This window comes from Notolepis coatsorum (assembly GCF_963971535.1).
Source record: "Notolepis coatsorum genome assembly, chromosome: 19".
In the NCBI taxonomy this organism is placed as follows: Eukaryota; Metazoa; Chordata; class Actinopteri; order Aulopiformes; family Paralepididae; genus Notolepis; species Notolepis coatsorum.
Window position 1 is genome coordinate 16,365,203 of NC_140183.1, and position 19,640 is coordinate 16,384,842.

A 19,640-nucleotide genomic window follows, 5' to 3' on the forward strand; every position below is an offset into this window, starting at 1 on the left:
TTCAGGGCAAGGTAGCTACACACCTGGGTGTGGCCTCAAGATATTATACATGACTTATTGACTTATATATACATGATTTTTTTAAGAGTGACGTCATCCAAAAAAAAAATTAGCGTATTTGTCTGAGGTGAAATGAAGAAGCTACCATTAGATATACCAGTAGGTCTATATCTCAAAGGTACCATTAGCTTTGCAACACGGCACGGCCGTCCCGGGTTCGACTCCCGGACCCGGCGACCTTTGCCGAATGTCTTCCCCCGTCTATCTCCCATTCTTCCTCTCTCTCTCTCTCTACCGGACTGCCCGGTAGCAAAAAAACAATAAAAGATCTACCAAAAACATAAAAAAAAGAAGATATACCAGTAAATCTAGATCTCAAAGCTGGCATTAGATATACCAGTAGGTCTAGATCTCAAAGCTATTACAGTAGATATATACCAGTAGATCTAGACCTCAAAGCTACCATTATATATACCAGACAGTAGGCCCTGATCTCAAAGCTCTGCACATCCCAACGTTTCTTTCCAGAATGTAGAATGTAGTAGTACTAAATTATGGCTGAGATCCATGTAATACAATATTAATACAATAATACAACAAACACACTGGTTTCACTGTAACAGATATCAAGACTAAGAGGTACTGGGACAGACCAAGTAAATCTAAGAGGTACTGGGACAGACTAAACTAAGACTAAGAGGTACTGGGACAGACCAAGCTAAATCTAAGAGGTACTGGGACAGACCAAGCTAAATCTAAGAGGTACTGGGACAGACTAAACTAAGACTAATAGGTACTGGGACAGACTAAACTAAGACTAATAGGTACTGGGACAGACCAAGCTAAATCTAAGAGGTACTGGGACAGACTAAGCTAAGACTAAGAGGTACTGGGACAGACCAAGCTAAATCTAAGAGGTACTGGGACAGACCAAGCTAAATCTAAGAGGTACTGGGACAGACTAAACTAAGACTAATAGGTACTGGGACAGACTAAGCTAAGACTAAGAGGTACTGGGACAGACCAAGCTAAATCTAAGAGGTACTGGGACAGACTAAACTAAGACTAATAGGTACTGGGACAGACTAAGCTAAGACTAAGAGGTACTGGGACAGATTAAGCTAAGTCTAAGAGGTGCTGGGACAGATTTGAAATACTTCAACAAACATGGCTGGTCAGCTCTTCTTGACATGGTAATTGAACGCTTGATGAACTACGGCCACTTCACGTCTGTTAGGGAGGAGCGCTATTGGTCAGATGTACCACAAGGCAAATCACCATGAAGCTCAACACTGAAGCTCCAGGTCCAAGATGGCTGCCAAAACAACAAGTCAAATAATCAGCGTTTAGCTTATTCGCCTTGTTCACCTCGCCGCCATCTTTATTTCCTTAGATCGCTATGAACGCATTTCAAGGAGCAATGAGACCGACTGGTTCCCTTCCTTGTATTTAAAAATGTGAAAACTATTTCGGCGAAACAATTATAGGAGTCAGGTGATCATGCAGTTCATGTGTCTGTTCTTGGAGTAGCATTTTTTCTATAGTTTTAAAACTGAAATACTCGACTCCTTCCATACCCCAACTCTTCGTCAAAGTCGACCAATATGGTGGCAACATGAATAAGTCAAATTTATATTTTTGTATCTTTATCTATTAGTTTATTTGTCAGGGACAATGCAAAAGAAGACATTATAGCAGGTTACAATAACAAGATACGGATTAATTGCATGTAGGATTTCTAGCCATGGCTAATTTGCAACCCCTGTCCAAGGTTAGGCTTTTCTACTTAAAAGTGGTCATTACATATCATCATTACCAAAAGTACATTAGTTAGAATGAGCACATACTTAATAATGACATTCTTTACCTTATGATCATACAATAATTATGATAATGACATCACATTACAGTCATTTTAAATGTGTTGCGTATGTGTGCATGTATGTGTGTTCCCTGAATCGACATAATATAGTAATATAGTCTAAAAACAGTGTATTGTATTAGGTATCCTTAAAAAATTGCATTCTGCAAGAAAACAACACAAAAGCAACACTTTCTCAAAAATTTGCATCTTTCAGTGAGGAGGTTTTGTTCTATGGCCATCGATTTATAGGTGTGTGTGTGTCCGTGGTGCATGCATGCACATACTGTAGTCTTATGTAGTAATATGTATGTTTGTCTGTAGACATGACCAACTATACGACCAGTGAGGTCACAATGAAGAGGTGGAGCATTGTGGGAGTACACCCAGCACAGTTAGCACTGCTGCCTCACAGCAAGCAGGTTGTGGGTTTGAATCCCAGCCGGAGGCCTTTCTTTGTGTAGTTTACAACACTCTCCCCATGTGGGTTTCCTCCCACACCAAAAGACACGCGTGTTAGGCAGGGACCGCGGATTAAAACTAGCTTGTTAGCTAACTCCTGCACGTTTACATTGATGCTTTTCCTGGGTATAAAGGTGCTGTGACCGACTAAGCTCAGACTAAGAGGTACTGGGACAGACTAAGACTAAGAGGTACTGGGACAGACTAAGCTCAGACTAAGAGGTACTGGGACAGACTAAGACTAAGAGGTACTGGGACAGACTAAGACTAAGAGGTACTGGGACAGACTAAGACTAAGAGGTGCTGGGACAGACTAAGCTCAGACTAAGAGGTACTGGGACAGACTAAGACTAATAGGTACTGGGACAGACTAAGACTAAGGTACTGGGACAGACTAAGACTAAGAGGTACTGGGACAGACTAAGACGAAGGTACTGGGACAGACTAAGAGGTATTGGGACAGACTAAGACTAAGAGGTACTGGGACAGACTAAGACTAAGACTAAGAGGTGCTGGGACAGACTAAACTAAGACTAAGAGGTACTGGGACAGACTAAGACTAAGAGGTGCTGGGACAGACTAAGACTAAGACTAAGAGGTACTGGGACAGACTCAGCTCAGAGTAGTAGATATTGGGACAGACTCAGCTAAGAGTAGTAGATATTGGGACAGACTCAGCTAAGAGTAGTAGATATTGGGACAGACTCAGCTAAGAGTAGTAGATATTGGGACAGACTCAGCTCAGAGTAGTAGATATTGGGACAGACTCAGCTAAGAGTAGTAGATATTGGGACAGACTCAGCTCAGAGTAGTAGATATTGGGACAGACTCAGCTCAGAGTAGTAGATATTGGGACAGACTCAGCTGGCAGACTCAGCTGGCAACATCACCTCCTGGTTTGGGAATAGCACTGCACAAGACCGTAGCAGACTACAAAGAGTGACACGTTCAGCCGAACGCACAATTGGAGGGGGGCTTCCCACCCTCCAGAACATTTACAACAAGCAGTGCAGGGGGAAGGCTAAGAGAATTATTAAGGACTCGAGCCACCCGAACAACTGCCTCTTTGAACTGCTGCGGTCAGGCAAGCGATACCGGAGTCTTAAGGCGAGCACAGAAAGACTCAGAAGAAGCTTCTATCCCCAGGCCATCAGGCTGCTAAACGAACAATAAACACTATGCAACAACCATCAAATGCACACAGCACACACACCCACACGCACACACTCACTTAAACAAACAACACACTGCAGCACCCACTCTCCACACTTTAGATCACACAAACACACTTTATATTTATTGATAAAGGATTTGCACTACAACTCGTACACCTACTGTAAATTGTACCTAAATTGCACCTCATCCCATTTCTGCCTTGCACTATATAGTATTGTATATTAGTACACTGCATAGTATTGTATATTATATGGTAACTCAGTTACATCTATTCTGCATCGAACATTGTACATATGTCTATACTGAACACTGTGACCTCATTTTTTTACTTCTAATTTACATGCTATACTATGTTATTTTATTTCATACTTATCTTGTCTTGCACAGTCTCTTGAGCGTAACAGTAAGAAGCATTTTGTATAAAAGTATTCTGTACTTCTGTATGACAACTATTAAAGAAACTTGAGAAACTTGAGTAGTAGATATTGGGACAGATTCCCTGAGTCTGTGTGGGTTTCCTCCTGGTACTCCCGTTTCCTCCCACTCCAAAAGACACGCATTTTAGGCAGTGACTACGGATGAAAACTAGCTTGTTAGCTAACTCCTGCACATTTACATTGATGCTTTTTACTGGGTAAATCTCTTTTTAACTACAACGTTTTGTCGACGTCAGCAGCTACAGTTCCAGCTGACTTGAGACTCTACTGAGAGTGAGAAGGGGGACTCTGAGAGTGAGACGGAGGACTCTGAGAGGTCTTTGTGAGGAGGGAGCCACAGGGCCGTCGCCATGGCAGTTCTCAGCCTCATCTCACATTCCAGAACATTCCGAATAGCTTAAACACGAGTTCACAAGCCTCCATTTCTGCGAGAGAGCGGGTGACCTTTGACTGACCGGCACAGTGGAGCGGGTGTGCGCCACAAGCAGCCCGAAAGGGTCCTCCTGTCACCCGTTTTAAGAAGTCAGCGTTTGTGAACGTGCGACACTCTCTGTCAAAGCTAGAGATTGAGAGAAATTAAGACCGGTCTGAACCAGAATGTAAGGCTAGTTTGGGTGTTTTCACATCCAGGTGACATCTGGACGTAACTGGTGACTTCTCTTCTCTTACTAGTTACGCTGCTGGCCAGTATGACTACTACGATAGTGTCTTCGTACCTGTATCACTGTATCAATTGCTCAATTGCACAGCTATGTTAAATATTCAACCCTACTGTATTGTTATTTTTATTCTAATTAGTGTGTATATACTTGACCACATTGTGCACAATTGTACAGCCCTGGCCTATTTTATTTTATAATTCTATTCTATTTATCGTACTTCTATTTTAATTAAGTCTATATGTAACGGATGGTACTGTATCGTGAAGCGCAGTCAAGAAGGGCTGGGGTGAGTAGCGGTGCTATGGGTTAAACTCACTCTCACATCCTCAAAAGACGCATAGACACGGTACAAAGAAGTGAATTCACCTCTTGGTATAGCGGTCTGTGTTGCTGCCCGCGGTGTGGGAGACCGGGGTTCAACTCCCACTCGGTGCATCGAAGTTCAAGGTGACGTTGTCACAACCGTTACATATATTCCATTGTATTTTATTCTACCGTAATTGTCTGTTAATGTTGCACCAAACGACCAAATCAAATTCCTTGTATGTGTAAACTACTTGGCAATAAAGACCTTTCTGATTCTGATTCTGTACATATTGATACTACAACTACTCTGTACATACATCTGATTAGCACTACACTCAATAGTACACATTTGTATATTTTGTACCCAGTTTAAGTACATTGTATATTGCTGTTGCACTTTAATGTTACATCTGCACTCTGGTTGGCTGCCAAACTTCTTTCCGTTGTACTGTACTTGTGCTGTATAATGACAACACATTTCAATATAATCTAATCCTAAATTCAAGGGTTCTCTCTCTGATTTCTATCTTTAGGAGAAAGGGATGCACATTCACAGATATTGACTGAACTGTCGTCCCCCCCCCTGCTTGACTATGCATGTTAACCCTTTCACTACCACACTATAGAAGGTTAACCTTCTGTAGTGTGGTAGCGAATTACCCCTTTGTAGGGTGGTAGTTAAAGGACATTTTATAATTGGAAACCGCATTGAAACCAATATGTATGGCTTGCCACGAGTGGATTCAAGATGATTTATTGTCATGTGCACAGTTAAACAGACAGTTTGCCTTACAATGAAAAACGTAATTCATTGCTCTTCACACAACATCACACAGATCACACAATACTTAACTAGAATGAACAACTCAAACAACTGAATGAGCAACTTGAAGAGCTAGCTTGTATTAAGCGATGCTTAGTGTATGAATGAAGAATGCTGATGATGCTGTTATTCCTAGTTAAGTTGAATTGCGCCACAAAATGCCAGATGAAGGAAAACGGACGGATGAAAAAATGCATGTCGATATTTGGTAAGAGGGGGAAAAAGCACAACTGTTGCTCAATCTGGTTTGCGGTCTCGGGCTAGAGGGGGCCCCTGGTTTGCGGTCTCGGGCTGGAGGGGGCCCCTGGTTTGCGGTCTCGGGCTGGAGGGGGCCCCTGGTTTGCGGTCTCGGGCTGGAGGGGGCCCCTGGTTTGCGGTCTCGGGCTGGAGGGGGCCCCTGGTTCGGGGTCTCGGGGGGTCGGAGTGTTAAAGAGGCGTGTTGATTTGACTCACTGGGGCGCTGGACTCGGGGTCCTCATGGGGTGGGGACCGTGGAGGTCGGGACGGGGGCGGATGGGGGCTCGGGATGTTTCACTTTATAGTATCTCTTTTCCTTTATATATTTATATTTGATTTAATTGAATTGTCTTGTCATTATTGTCATTATTATTATTGCTGTTATTGTCCTGTGAAGTCTTGTTTATTATTATTGTTACTGTATTGTGTCTTGTTTCATGTGGAAAAAGTGAAAAATAAAGACATTTTGCTCAATGTATGTACTGAAGCTTAGTCTCCCATCAATCATAGCCGATAACCCTTTGAAGTCCTATAGGAGAGGAGGGCCCGGTGGAAGCATGAATACATACTAGGGATGTCCGATATTATCGGCCGACCGATATTATCGGCCGATATCGGCAGTAAAATGTGATATCGGAAAATATCGGTATCGGTAAAAAAAAAAGAAGAAAAACAATAACAATATTTGTTATATATATATCCAGTGAAATTATTAGTTACCTGAAATTATTCAGTTTTTTGGACGGGGAAACCCTGCATATATCGGTATCGGTTGATATCGGTATCGGAAATTAAGAGTTGGACAATATCGGAATATCGGTATCGGTAAATAAGCCAATATTGAGCATCCCTAATACATACATATACGTACACAGAGCAGTTTATTCAATTATATTATACTGAAAACAGTCTCACCCATATCACCAGACATGCGCTAAGTGGTGACCTGGTACTTCCTCCACCGAGGACTAATCATTTTAAATCCACAGTGCGCTACAGAGCCATATTCAACTGGAACAAGCTACCAGTATCCACAAGGCTAGTAAAGAATAAATATTGTTTTTAAAATATATTAAAAAGTGAAATGACGTAAATGAGACCGATATAGTATGATGTAGTAAGATGTGATTAACTATTTTACGTTTTTATTTTATTGTATTATTATTTTATTTCATCGCTAATTACATTCTGTATTTGTATTCTGTTGTATTCTTTTCTTGTGAGGACCCCAGGAAGACTAGCGCTCATTTATTTGATCCTAATAAAACAAAGTGATGCGAGTCATTTGAACTCTGTGCGGCCTGGTTCACAGCACCGTAGTGTGGTTGCTATGTACAACAGTATCCACTATGATGGCAACACCGAGGTAAGACGGGTGGTTGTATCCCAATTGTCTGTGTAGAGCCTTGACTACACTACTGAGGGTCTAGTCGTGGGGTCGTACCATAAGGTGAGACAGTGTCCCCTAATAGGCAAAAATAAAATTTGAATAGATATCACTATGAAACCTTCCCAGTTTGTTATGTACATATAAAGTAAGAAAAAATATATTGCAAGTTTTCTGAATTGTATGGTTATATATGCAAATGAGGCACTTCCTCATAAAAAATTCTCACATTTACATAAAGACACGAAATCACCAACATGGATAATGCCATATTCCAAAACTTGGTTTCATTTTGTTGATAAGATAAGATAAGATAAGATATTCCTTTATTAATCCCCTTGGGGAAATTCGTGAACATACATACAAAACGAAACTTTTTTATAGAAGGGATTGTGGCTATGTCCTCTTATCAGCCCATACATCAGGAAATACTGTCTACTGTCATAAAATAATACATTTTCGCCTAGTTTTGGTATAGAATGTACTATAAAACCAGCTATGAATGATATATCAACAAGCCCTTCTATACTAAGAAGCATAATATGGATGGGAAGAAATGTGGAAGTTTGGTGTGTGTAGGTACTAGGGAAATGGAGTTCAGTGTCTTTGTGTGTAAATGCATAAAAACTCGTTTTTCAGAAAACGACCTCAAAGTTCGAATTGTGATCTATGGACACAATCAGACAAAATTAAGTAAAATAAACAACTAATTGTCTGTTTTCGATATTTTAATGCCACTAGTTTGAAATAAGACATGTTACGGAAGCAAAATATAACAAAATCTCAATATCGTCGAAAAAAAGCCAAAAGGCGATTTTGGGGGTACTGTCTCGCCGGTGTCTATAACTGTACATAAACGTTAAGCAGTCGACTCTTTGATGACCCCATGGTCCTCGTGGAATGGAATGGTGTGATGAGACATTTACTACACTCTCAAGAAGATTGTGTTGAAATAAAACAGGAGACGTCATCCCTAACTGGACTCTTACATGTGTTAGAAACGGACACAGCCTGGCTTAGGAGTGGAGTGTAGGCAATTTCCTTTTCTTTTCTTTTTTACCATCTCGGAAATATTTGATGAAATTCTCTTCACGACCCCAACAAAGCTACCAATAAATCAAATGCTCTGTGGAAGATAAACCTGCTCTCTGTGACTGTCTCAGGCCCTGTAATCAGACGTTCCAAAATCTTCCCAGGGGTCACATCGGAAAACGAATGCCGCCGTTGCGTTCCTCGTTGAAAAGTGCCGGCCAATCAGAAGTCAAAGAGATCTTTTTTTTTAACCCTTTCACTACCACACTACAGGAGGTTAACCTTTCACTACCACACTACAGACGGTTAACCGTCTGTAGTGTGGTAGTGAAAGGGTTAACCTTCTGTAGTGTGGTAGTGAAAGGGTTAACCTTCTGTAGTGTGGTTCTGAAAGGGTTAACCCTTTGTCGTGTGGCAGTGAAAGGGTTAACCCTTTGGTAGTGTGGTAGTGAAAGGGTTAATCTGCCGTTGCCCGTGTGAGTGTTTTCTTGCGTGTGCACAGTGCATTTGTCTCCTAGATAGAATATACGTTGTGTATTATGTTTAGTTTATAGTTTTAGTTTAATGTTATAGTTTACATTTATAGTTATAGCTTAAAGTCATAGTTTGTATAGATAGAATATACGCTGTGTATTATGTTTACAAAACTACTACGGTTGAGGAGCCGGGAAAAACAAGCATCTCATGGCGCCCGGCTGGGAAAGTGATGCAGAGCTTGGTGTATTTCAGTATGTAAGCTCAGCCAGCTTTAACACACGTTGGTTTGTCCTTCAACACTCCTGTGTTTGTGTTGTGTTATAAAAAAAATATATGTTATTTTTCTGAGTATAGACTTGCTTATCAGGTGGGCGTGGCATCCAAAAATAATTAGTCAAAAGGTTAAGGGGTGGAGCCTGTCGTGGGGGGGGGGGGGGGGGGGGGGGGCGGAGCCGACCATCTCGACCTGCAAGGTCCTCTGGGACTGTGAGGTGAAGTGGCTCCCTTGATCTAACCTCTCCGTCGTCTTCATTGTAATGAAACGCTTCCAAAGAAACATGTACATTTGTGCTATTTTTGCTCTCCGACGTACAAAACACATTCATCTTCTCATGATCAACTAGCAGAAGAGGTGTTTTGGCTTGTAGAGGAGACCGGTCTTATCAGCTCAACTAGCCCATAACATGTCAGCCAGTCCCAGAAACAATTACATAATAAACAATTGCGTTCATTGTTAAAGAAATAAAAAGAAAAACTAAAACAAGACAGATACGTACATTTCTCAGCCTACTAAAATGCAGGGCTTACTGAGGCACACTGCTGCATGCGCTCTCTCATAGATGACCATTTACAACAGATACAATACACAATACCTAACACAAATACCAATGGCAATGTAATAAACACAGCCAAAAATATTATGTTCATCATTACGATGCATCACATTTTTTCTCTGACCACTTGTCAGTGACAAATACAAATTCCCCTTGGCCCGTCTGTCTTTAGTGGGCCCAATAACTACCAGCCCTGAGCTGAAGCTAGTGTATACTACCCCCGCGTACCCCTCTCTGGCCCTGGGCTGAAGCCTCTCTGACACTGGGCTGAAGCCTCTCTGGCCCTGGGCTGAAGCCTCTCTGGCCCTGGGCTGAAGCTAGTGTATACTGCCTCCTCGTACCCCTCTCTGGCCCTGAGCTGAAGCTAGTGTATACTACCCCCCTCGTACCCCTCTCTGGCCCTGGGCTGAAGCCTCTCTGGCCCTGGGCTGAAGCCTCTCTGGCCCTGGGCTGAAGCCTCTCTGGCCCTGGGCTGAAGCCTCTCTGGCCCTGGGCTGAAGCTAGTGTAATGCTGCCCCCTCGTACCCCTCTCTGGCCCTGGGCTGAAGCCTCTCTGACCCTGGGCTGAAGCCTCTCTGGCCCTGGGCTGAAGCCTCTCTGGCCCTGGGCTGAAGCTAGTGTATACTACCCCCTCGTACCCCTCTCTGGCCCTGGGATGAAGCCTCTCTGACACTGGGCTGAAGCTAGTGTATACTGCCCCCTCTTACCCCTCTCTGGCCCTGGGCTGAAGCCTCTCTGGCCCTGGGCTGAAGCCTCTCTGACCCTGGGCTGAAGCCTCTTTGGCCCTGGGCTGAAGCCTCTCGGGCCCTGGGCTGAAGCCTCTCGGGCCCTGGGCTGAAGCCTCTCTGACCCTGGGCTGAAGCCTCTCTGGCCCTGGGCTGAAGCCTCTCTGGCCCTGGGCTGAAGCCTCTCTGACCCTGGGCTGAAGCCTCTTTGGCCCTGGGCTGAAGCCTCTCGGGCCCTGGGCTGAAGCCTCTCTGGCCCTGGGCTGAAGCCTCTCTGGCCCTGGGCTGAAGCTAGTGTAAGCTGCCCCTCTTACCCCTCTCGGGCCCTGGGCTGAAGCTAGTGTAATGCTGCCTCCTCTTACCTTCATCCTCGGGGCTCCCATGGTAATAATATCCGTCTGGCCGTTTAAAATCCAGGCCTCGGACCAAATTCTAGGTAGGGTACAGGACACTGTTGGGTCCTTTGACGGATGAAAAGGTCCGGATTATTTTGTTCCCTGAGCCTCCTCACAGCATTCTCGCTCCCCACTCACACACCAGATGGTCCCCTCTGCCCTCTCTCTCTCTCTTTCTCTCTCTCTCTCTCCCTCTCTTTCTCTCTTTCTCTTCCTTGCTCGCTCCTTCTCTGTATCTTTCTCTCTCCAGGAGCCCTCAGGTTCCCAGGCACTAGCAGGCTCCTCTTCTCCTTCTCTCTGCTCCTCGTGAAGGTGAGAAATACCTGAGAGAGAGAGAGAGAGAGAGAGAGAGAGAGAGAGAGAGAGAGAGAGAGAGAGAGAGAGAGAGAGAAATAGAGAGAGAGAAGGATGGAGGGATATGAAGTGTGTTTGTAGCTTCACAGACAGCAGGGCTCTGTTTTTTTGTTCCACATATAATTGAATAATATACTTTTATAAGAATCATACTTTTACAGAATCAGAAGTTTCAAGTTTCGTTTTATTTGTTACATATAAGGTATCGACATAGTGAAAGGATTGGTTCTGTATGACACTCCTGAGATTGTGCTTCATACAGTAAAAAAGTTAAAGAGTAAAAGACCAAACACTATACAAAATATACAATATACAATACAAAAATGCTAAATGCAAAAAGAAATTGCTGAATATAAAGACCACTCAGGGGATTTGTCTCGGCGGTAGAGTTGGTGCAGATATTCAACAACATGAGTTTTCACAGCAGCTGCCGGCACACATGCTTTAAGACAACAGGACTGATCACACATAGGACTACACCAATCACTCAACGTATAAGATAAGATATTCCTTTATTGATCCCCTTATGGGAAAATTCAGGCGTCATAGAGGTGGTCATGGAGGAGGGGAGGTACAGGTATGGGCAGGGTAATAGTAAGATACATAAATATAAGCAATACAATTATAGTACAGATAAAAAATAAACGAAGGGCTGGGGTGAGTAGCGGTGCCAGGATGGTATCGTGAAGCACAGTCACGAAGGGCTGGGGTGAGTAGCGGTGCTATGGGTTAAACTCACTCTCACATCCTCAAAAGACGCATAGACACGGTACAAAGGAGTGAATTCACCTCTTGGTATAGCGGTCTGTGTTCTTGCACGCGGCGTGGCAGACCCGTGTTCGATTCTCCCTCGGGGCATCGAAGTTTGAGGTGATGTTGTCACAACCGTTACATAATATATACTATGAGTAAGTGAAGTATACAGTATACACAGGTGCAGCATACATAAGGTACCCTAACTGGCGTGATATAAGTCACACGTTATGCATTGTAGTCGTGCAGGTGCAGTTTAGTATAGTATAAACAGTATAGTATAACATATAATACTATGGACTGTGCACGTTCATGTTTTCACGGGGCGTCGCAGCGGGCAGAGGGCAGCAGAGTGAGGGTCCAGTATAGATGTGAGTCGTGACGCGAGGAGGTCACAGCACACAGGACGACGAGTGAGAGTGAAGCTGCGGGTCGTCGTCGTGGCGACGTGTGAAGCCTCAGAGACAGAAGTCAAAGGACCATAACGGTCTTTTTAACACATGGGTTCCAAGTCTTTCTTTACAGTCAAGTCAAGAGGCCTTTCTCTTCTTTGTCATCTTTTACCCTGTTACTGGAAGGTTTGGGAGTTATCTTCTGCCACAGCCACAGGCTGGAATCCACCAGGGGTGTAAAGTACTTGAGTAATTGTACTTTGTTACAATACTTAAGTACTGTTTTTGGGGGATTTGTACTTTACTCAAGTATTATTAGGGTTGTACTTTTACTTAGGGATGTCCGATATTATCGGCCGATATTGGCATTAAATTGTGATATCGGAAAATATCGGTATCGGTTTAAAAAAAAAAAAGATTATTATTATTATTATAATTTTTTATTTTTTACATTTCTATAACCTTTATTTACCCAGGCAAGCAAGTAAGAACAAATTCTTATTTTACTTATTGTCAAAAGTATGCATAATGTTGTGTTAATTCCACAACAAGAGATATGTAATGTTAATTACCTGAAATTATTACGTTTTTTTGGGGGGGTATATATCGGTATCGGTTGATATCGGTTGATATCGGTATAGGAAATTAAGAGTTGGACAATATCGGTATATCGGTATCGGTAAAGAAGCCAATATCGAGCATCCCTACTTTTACTCAATTACATTTCAGAGAAAAAAAACATACTTTTTACTCGTAACATTTAAAATGCAGACCTACAAAGTACAAATCTCACAGGTCCAACCATTTTTATTTGTTTTTCTGGCCGAACTAATGTTAACGTTATTAATCCTGCGGCCACACTTCATTTAAAAACAGCCAATCAAATCCCCATCAATGGAAAATTAACCCGCCCATACCCATGCTGATTGGTCCTTGTGCAAGACTAGAAAGCAGGGATCTTTGATTTAAAAAAAAAGTTCAAACTTTTTACTTTTTAGTACTTAAGTACATTTAAAAGTAGAAACTTTTTTACTTTTACTCAAGTGTGTTTTTAGCCAGATACTCTGACTTGACTTTTACTTGAGTACGATTTTGAGACAGTACCCATATTTTCACTTAAGTATAATTTCTGGGTACTTTTTACACCCCTGGAATCCACCACTGGGAACCCTTGAACATTTACCATCGGACTAGAATGCCAGGCTGATGTCGGAGGTCGACACACAGGAGGCACATTTCCAGACACACTGGAAGCCAATGGCAGTGGGTGAACTGGCATAAAATAACGGCCACATTCTTCGGTAGCGGTAAAGGATTTTGGAGCGAGGGCAAGAATGACTTGGAACCCACGTGTCAAAAAGGCTTGACATATTCTACAATAAGGTTGAAAGGAATCCTAACCTGCGGTGACAGGGCCCTTTCCTCTCGCTAAGGCCCCATTCTGAAACTCTCTGCCAATACACATCAGCAACTCACATTTACTCTTCAAAACAACAAACAAATCATACCTTTTCTAATCTAGTTCTATCATTTCTAATCCTGCCCCCCCCCCCCCCCCGTTTTGACGTTTCTTTTTCCTAAAAACTGAGATTCACTCTTCACTCCTCTTCAAATCTGTTTATACTCTTTAATACTGTTTTTCTTTTAACTCTGTTTTGAAATATGTCTTTTTCCTATGTTTCTTTTGTTTTAATATTCTTTAAATTCTTCTATATTAAAAATCCTTAGATATCCTTGTTGAAATGAGACGTGGTGAAGGGGCATTCTAATTTTCCATGAAGAAGAGTGATAAGATAAGATATGATAAGATATTCCTTTATTGATCCCCTTGGAGCAATTCAGGCGTCATAGCAGCATGGGGGAGGGGGGAGGGGAAGTGCATGTATGGGCAGGGTAATAGTAGAAGACATAAATATAGGCAATACAATTATAGTAAAGATAAAAATAAGCAGTGTAAAAAATATAATTAACTCTGAATATAAGCATATGAGCAAGTAAACAGTGTAATCAAAGGTGCAGATGAGGGTCTGTATGCCCCACTAGTTATATTATACGTTACAATAAATATATGGTAAAAATATGGTCAATAACACTTTGAATCTGAATATATACTATGAGAAAGTAAAGTATATAGTATACACAGGTGCAGTATACATAAGGTACCCTAACTGGAATGATATACATCTATACGTTGTGCATATATTTTTTTAACAACTTGTAGAATTCAAGTTCATTTAAATCCGTCTTTAATCCATCTGTCTCACTAGAGTAAAACACATTTGGCACCAACGCGAGTGACAGTCCACACGTTAATGATGATCGACTGAGCCTGTCACTATTATTGGAACACAGGTGTGAATTACGTGAGAGAAGGCCCGCTAATCAATGGACCCAAACAGGAGCGTGACGTTTCAACTCTTTTATCCTATAAAAGCTTCTCAGATGCACAGCGGTGTGAGAGCTGACCTCCAGGGACCTTTTGGCCTGCTGGTAAAAGCGTGCCAGCTATGACACTCCCGTCCAACATTCCACAGGGTCTATATTTTCAGACCGCCCTGTATGAAGGGCTTAGCCAATCAGGTGGCTGTGGGAGGGGCCTGTTCTAAACAGAACTGCATTATTCAGGAGCTTGATATGAACTTATGTGGGGCACGGAACGTCTACTTACTCTCTCAATTTCCAAGCTTTTTTTGGGGGTTGTTGCAGAAAATGTTTGCTATCACAGGCACCTTGGCACCTTGGCACCTTGGTACATACATTCAGGAAAACGTGAGATGCTTGTTCTTCCCGGCTCCTCAACCGTAGTTGATTTGTAGACAACAATATATAACGACCTATACAAACTATACAATACAAGGTAAAAAAAGGAATGATTCTATAGTGTAAGTATAGTGTGTACATCGGTCCGGGGCGCAGCCCGGGGAAAAAGAAAATACGAATAAATGGTAAGAACAATGGAGACAGGGAACCAGGCAGACGGACAGACAGGGAACATAAGAACAATCAATTAAACACACAACACAACAGCAAAGTAACTCAACGTGATCATCCAGAGCGAAAAGGTGGGTTTTAAGCAAGGCCTTGAATGTCTGTACGGTGTTGGCAGACTTGATGTTGAGAGGGAGCTTATTCCACAGTGTCGGCGCCATCACTGCAAAGGCCCGGAACATAAACTAAGTAGGGCTAAAACTAGTAAAAGAACATGAAATGTGAAGGGCTAAAACTAGTAAAAGAACATGAAATGTGAAGGGCTAAAACTAGTAAAAGAGTAAAAGAACATAAAATAGAGAGTAAAATAACTAAATGCGTGGGGCTAAAAATCAACAAAAGACTATTAAAAAGATGTGTTTTGAGGCCCTTTTTAAAAGCATCCATGGACTGTGGTGCTTTCAGATGATCAGGGAGAGCATTCCACAGACTGGGAGTGGATGAGCAGAAAGCCTGATCTCCCACGGTGCGGAGGAGGTTTGCCTGGCCGGAGCGGAGGTGTCGTGAGGAGGATTGAGGGCTGATCAGTTCTTTAAGGTAGAGCGGGGCGTTTCCGTGGTGTGCTTGTGTGGTGTGTAAGTCACTTAAGGTGCTTTTGTGTGCTCCAGTGTCAGGTTGACCAGTAACAGACATGGATAACACTTAAGTAAAGGGTGTTCATAAGGCTTAATATAATATTAAGATCTAACACGTCATCAAAAACATAACGTAAAATCTGACATACTATGGACTGATGTTTAGGAGTGTTGCCATTAAAGAAACATGCTCACCGTCTTCTCCAGAATCAGACAAGAAGATGGACACCAATTTCCTCTGTGCGCTTCTTTTCACCTGACAGCGAGGAGTTTCACTGGGGGAACGTAACGTGTGCAGAGGTTCATGCTATTTCCCTCAGATACCCTCCCTGCTGAACAGGTGCCCCGACCGACCAGTAGGAGTCAGGACACATACCCCACCGGCTTCCCACCCACGAACACTGCCAATTGTGTTAGTAGGGACGACTGACCAAGCCGGAGGTACCGCTGAAAGCTGGATTAGATCCCAGAGTCTCTGCGGTGGTAGGCGAGTGCTTAGTCCACTTCACTACCCAGCCGCACCTCAACACTCATTGTGAGAGGTTGGTGACAGCTCCCATTTCAACATCACTGAAACATGAAACAAGATGGCCCAGTAAACTGTTGATAAGTGTGTTGTCCAATAGCTGTGAAGCTCTAAGGTTAACCATCAGGCCTGAGAAACTCAACTAATAGGAAACATACATTTGACTATAATGGTCAGAAGAGAATTAACTTAGCGAGATGCTAGAACACATGGTACACCTCTATAATAAAGCATAAGTATCGGATACACCTTCGTTTTATTTCTAAGATTAGTTCATTATATACGTTCTTTTTTTTAACTCATTGACTGCCACGCTGTTTTTCCATCTTTACTCCCTGGCGCCAGCGTTATTGACCATTTCCAAGATGTTTGCGGACCCATCGTATATTCTATATTATAGCTATGGAGACAATAGTATGGCTCATGTGTTATATCAATTTGGTGAAGTTCTGACTGTGCGTGTGGCGAGGAGGTAGCGTAAAACAAGCGCTCCCGTCATTAGGGATTCCCCGCACCGGCGTCAGTGTCGAGCAGGCATTAGAGGTGACGGGCGAGGGACTAGACATTGGCTGTGCTCCCCCTCCCTCTACCCCTCTTTCCCGTTCTCCTGGGTTTCACCTAACCCCCCCCCCCCCCGCCTCAAAATACAACGTTTTTAAAATAAAAGTCCCTCGAGTCTAATGAGTGGCAAGTTTTGTTGGAACAAACAAGTGATCTTTTCACTATGTATTTTTCTGTATGCCTCGTGCGAAATAACAATGGGGAGCCCAGGCGGGCTGCATTTCTTGTTTGTGAAGAGAGCCACAGGGATTCATGTGAACGCGTTTTTTTAACAAACGTAGACCCTGAATTCGCGATTGGTGATTTGCTATTGTGTGTTTGGCTTTTTCAAAGCAATGTACATCAGCACATGGCTAAGGGCGCTGCCCCTCTCTTCACCTCATATATGTTTGTTGCTTTACGTGGTAAGGTAAAACATGGCGGGCGGCAAATTTTTTTGCTTTTGAAACGGAGCCGTGGGGTCTCGGGTGGATGCGTCTTTTAAACAGACGTAGTCCCAGATCCCACGGTTTGGTGGTTAGTTGTTGTGTTTGGTTGTTCAAAGCAATGAAGCGAGCATGTGCTTGCATATGTCTTTCGTTTGTAAATCAATGCACGGCTAGTAGCACCACTCCTTGTTTCGCCTCATATGTTTTTTTCGCTTTACATGAGCTTGGTTGGGGGGTGGGGGGGTGAGGATAAACCCTCCCCTTTGGGTATGTTATATCCTTGGTAAAATGCTGACGGCGGGTGATGAGGATGTGGCTCAAAAACGAGCGCTCCCATCACTCGGGTATCTCTCGTACACATTAGCGTCATGACGCATGTACGTGGGATTCCGCCCCGTCAGCTCCCTCGATGTCAGGGCAAATATTTGCATATCCTGCTCGTCGCGGGGGAGGGGGGTGGGAGGGGTTCCCCATACCCACCAGCTTAGAGGGTGGGGCTGGGGTTCCCGGCCATTGTAAACGTCACAGGCTTTCGCGTTTTCTTATTGGCCCGAAAGATATGGGCCGGGAAGTAGTTTACCTCTGCCGAGCCCCAGGCAAGTGCTGCTCGTGAAAATTTATCTGTCAGCTCGAGGGCTCAAGTGCATTTCCGGGGGGAAATGGCGGGGCAGGTCGAGCATCAGCAGGGGGGCTTCACGCCTGTTGGGTGGGCCACCGTGAGCTGTGCGATTACGTATACAGACCGTCTCGGTGGCGCCTCCTGTGGTGTTTTTGATCGAAAAACGTGTACCTTTCCCCCTCTCCTTTGAAGAGGTGCGGCAGAGTTGGAGGGCACGGGACTCATCCTGGTCGCGCCGGGCCGGATCAGTTCAACCCGGTGCCCGCCGGGTCACAGGCGAGCATTGCTCGTACAATATATTCTGTTAACCCGAAGGGCCCTGTGCTTTTCCGGGGGGAAAATGCCAGGGCGGACCGGACGCCACAGGGGCTCCTCCCCTCCCTCCCCCCTCCCCGCTCAAGTGAAGGTGCATGTAGTGGAAACCTTTCAGTGATATATAGGTCATGAGGTCAAATCCCATAGAGCAGAACGCTCACAAGAACTCATGTAAATATGGTTATAGGATAACCTTCGTTCATAAGGTAGGCGATACTGCCATCTGTCGGGATTCAATCGTCATTGCAGGTTCCAGCCACACTCACACAGGCCTGCACGAGTGTTTAGAATAAGAAAATAGAAAAAAAAGGAAAAAGGAACCAGAAACGAGATATCTCGTTTATAGCGCTCAAGCGTTGGCTCTCAGAAACGAGATATCTCGTGTTTGGCGCTCAAAGAGTTAAAGGGCTAATCTAACATGAGAAGTCCTGTGATAACACTAGTGCGATGATGACATTTTGCTGAATTGAACCTAATGCCTTTAAAAGTCCTGTGATAACACTAGTGCGATGACATTTAACCAAAGTGGATTGAGCTCAGTGAACCTAATGCAGGTGCTGTGGTCCTTTAAAAGAGACGTGCTTCATAACATGCTACTGTACAACACATCACCTTTAATGAATGAATGATCATTACATTTATATAGTGCTTTTTCTAGATGGAAGTTCCAAGTGAGTCAGAACATCCTTAAGAACTTCTACTCATGCACAATAGAGAGCATCCTGACTGGCAATATCACCTCCTGGTTTGGGAATAGCACTGCACAAGACCGTAGCAGACTACAGAGAGTGGCCCGTTCAGTCGAACGCACAATTGGAGGTGGGTTTCCCACTCTCCAAGACATTTACAACAAGCGCTGCATGGGTAAGGCTAAGAGAATAATCAAAGACTCCAGACACCCAAACAACTGCCTCTTTGAACTGCTGCGGTCAGGCAAGCGATACCGGAGTCTCATGGCAAGCACAGAGAGACTCAGAAGAAGCTTCTATCCCCAAGCCATCAGGATGCTAAATGCTAAATGACAATAACACTATGTAACAAACCATCAAATACACTCACAGCACACACATCCACACACTCACTTTAAACAAACAACTCACTGCAGCACCCACTTTAGACACCTTTATTGTGGGACTAACGCGTTACAAAGTAACGCTGTTACTTTTGGCAGTAACTAGTACTATAACGCATAACTTTTTAAATTCAGTAACTCTGTTACTAAATGGTTCGTTACTGCGTTATTTGTATGTAGATTGGTAGCAAGCGATAGCGAGCAGTCCTGACTCCTGTGTGCGTAGAGTGGGGAGACACGTTGT

At 43.5% G+C, this 19,640-nt stretch overlaps 1 protein-coding gene across 1 annotated transcript in view; it reads right to left on the reverse strand.

Moving 5' to 3' along the window:
- The window catches only part of LOC311246390 (uncharacterized protein), a gene marked incomplete at both ends in the record, with an annotated part of 53,924 nt that extends 49,636 nt beyond the window's left edge, over nucleotides 1–4,288 (reverse strand). The window contains one exon of the mRNA XM_084336549.1: nucleotides 4,193–4,288. Coding sequence (XP_084192675.1) covers nucleotides 4,193–4,288 — 96 coding nt within the window. The remainder of the gene's footprint in view (nucleotides 1–4,192) is intronic.
- Nucleotides 4,289–19,640: the final 15,352 nt, after the last annotated feature.